The following is a 2,149-nucleotide window of genomic DNA, read 5'->3' on the forward strand; positions in this document are numbered from 1 at the left end:
ATACAAAATATGTCTGAAATAAAAAAATGGATTTCACTCAAATTAAAAATACTTAGTGAACCAAATAATATCAAAATATTACGATAAAAACTACTATTTATTATCATTTTTATGTGTTATTCAACTAACACAATAATAACAATAAAACAATTATCTTATATGGTAAAACAACGCTATAAAACACCAATTTAAGTCGAAAAAAAATAGCAGTTTTGGATACATTATACAATGAGTGACAAAAGAATAATAAATTGTATAGTAATTTTAATTATAAATAAACTATAAAAATCAACCTTTGAATAATATAACTGATAGTAAATTTATTATATATAATGATTTATTACAACAATAATTATAATAATATTAAAACTAAACCAAATGAACACCAATACAAATATAATTAAATTGAGCCAAGCATAAACAGCCTTCTCATGCTTAATCCTTGTTCATCTGCAAGCGCCTCCATTTTAAGTCTGTCGTTAATGCCTGAGTACATAGATGTTCCGCTTGAAAAGACGATGTTTTTATACAAGTCCTTTCTGATATCAACATCGCACTTCACGATTGAGTTGTGAGTAGTATCGTGGATACCTGATACTTCCATAACAAGTAATGGTATGGAAGAGTGATTCTGGCATCTGAATCTCTCATTGTCAGTGATGATGACTTGACTGTTTGAAGGTTTGTTTGATTTTTCAAGTTCTGATGATGAAGCTGATTTTTGCATTTTTTCGTCAAATTAAATGCAATGCGGCAAAGTTATTTATAGTAACAAGTAATTATTTATTTTTTGAATTTTAATTCCAAATATAACAAAAAAATGTGTGTTATTTCACACAATTATTTAATGTTGATTTACTATATTTATTCGAATTTCAAATGGTTTTTCGGGATATAAGGATTGAAAAATGATAATTTTTGATTATAAAGTGGGTTTGCACATTGTTGTTTAAAACAGTGCAACTTGAAACTATAAATTTATCCATAACAAATCTTGAAATAACTAACTCAATAATCATGTTAATTCAAATTTATGTCAAGTATTTTCTTTGTTTTATCACAAACTTTTTTGTTTTGTAGCAAGTGACGTTATTTTATGCAAGATTTAATTAGTACTTTTAATTAATTTAAACCATTTTATTGTTTAGCAATCTCCAAATAAAAAAACACCAAAAATGTTTTTTGCATCCAATTTGTTAAAATAGTATTCATTAATTAAAAACAACTATAAATATCTTGCATTATTGAAACAATTGAACAAAACGGGGTAACCTTACTGTATTTATTTTTAAAAAATTTAACAAAAAAAACTATTTAAAAACACAAAACACAATTGGTTACAACATCAATCGAATAAACGATACAGAGTAAATTATTTAATATTTTAACTACAATTGTTATAAAATTATAAGTAATATTTGTTTGTCTATTGTTTATTGATTTATTGTATGGAATCACAAAAGCTTGTTAATTTAAATATTCTTTGAAATTATCCCTTTTAAAACAAAAATTATTGTAATATTTTTGTTATTTGGTGTGTTTAGATAACATTATTTTACCATTATTGTCATTTAAATAAATCAATTATTATTTTATTATTATTATATTATTATATTTTATACTCCATATAATTATTGGTAAAATAACAGTAAAAATATAGTTTGTAATCAATTCTAACATCCAAATAATTTAAATTGTCTTATATATAACAACCACATCAAGTACATAAACACTGTGTATCTTCTATAATGATAATATTATAAAAAGGGTTGATTATACCATTTTTTGTTATAATTATAATTTAATATACAATACTATTTTAATAAACAACATTGTGGTATCATCACACTAATAGCAAATCACTATGATTATACCATCTTGTAGTACAAATATATTTGTTGGTGTGTTATCTTGTCAAAATTATGTCTGTTGAGAGTAACTATAATATATAACAATCATAATTATAAAACTATCATAAATAACACGATAAATTATTAATAATTTATTGATTTATTTTATTATAAATTATAGTTTAAAGTGTTGTCATTGGTTTTAGTTGTGTTGTCTTTACACTTGTGTTTTTCTTTGTTTTTCATTATCTCTATACATTTACTATTAGTTTTTTGTTTGTTGCCCAAAAATGCATAAT

General features: G+C 22.9%; 1 protein-coding gene across 1 annotated transcript; it reads right to left on the reverse strand.

Annotated features, from left to right (window-relative positions):
* Nucleotides 1-400: 400 nt before the first annotated feature.
* On the reverse strand, nt 401-727 carry EIN_000670 (actin, muscle, putative; the record flags this gene model as incomplete). The annotated part of the gene is made up of 1 exon (XM_004182902.1): nt 401-727. The coding sequence occupies one exon, from the start codon at nt 725-727 to the stop codon at nt 401-403; it is 327 nt and encodes a 108-aa protein (XP_004182950.1).
* Between the last annotated feature and the right edge of the window lie 1,422 nt (nt 728-2,149).

This window comes from Entamoeba invadens (genome assembly GCF_000330505.1).
Source record: "Entamoeba invadens IP1 unplaced genomic scaffold scaff_1105074725269, whole genome shotgun sequence".
NCBI classification, from domain to species: Eukaryota; Evosea; order Mastigamoebida; family Endamoebidae; genus Entamoeba; species Entamoeba invadens.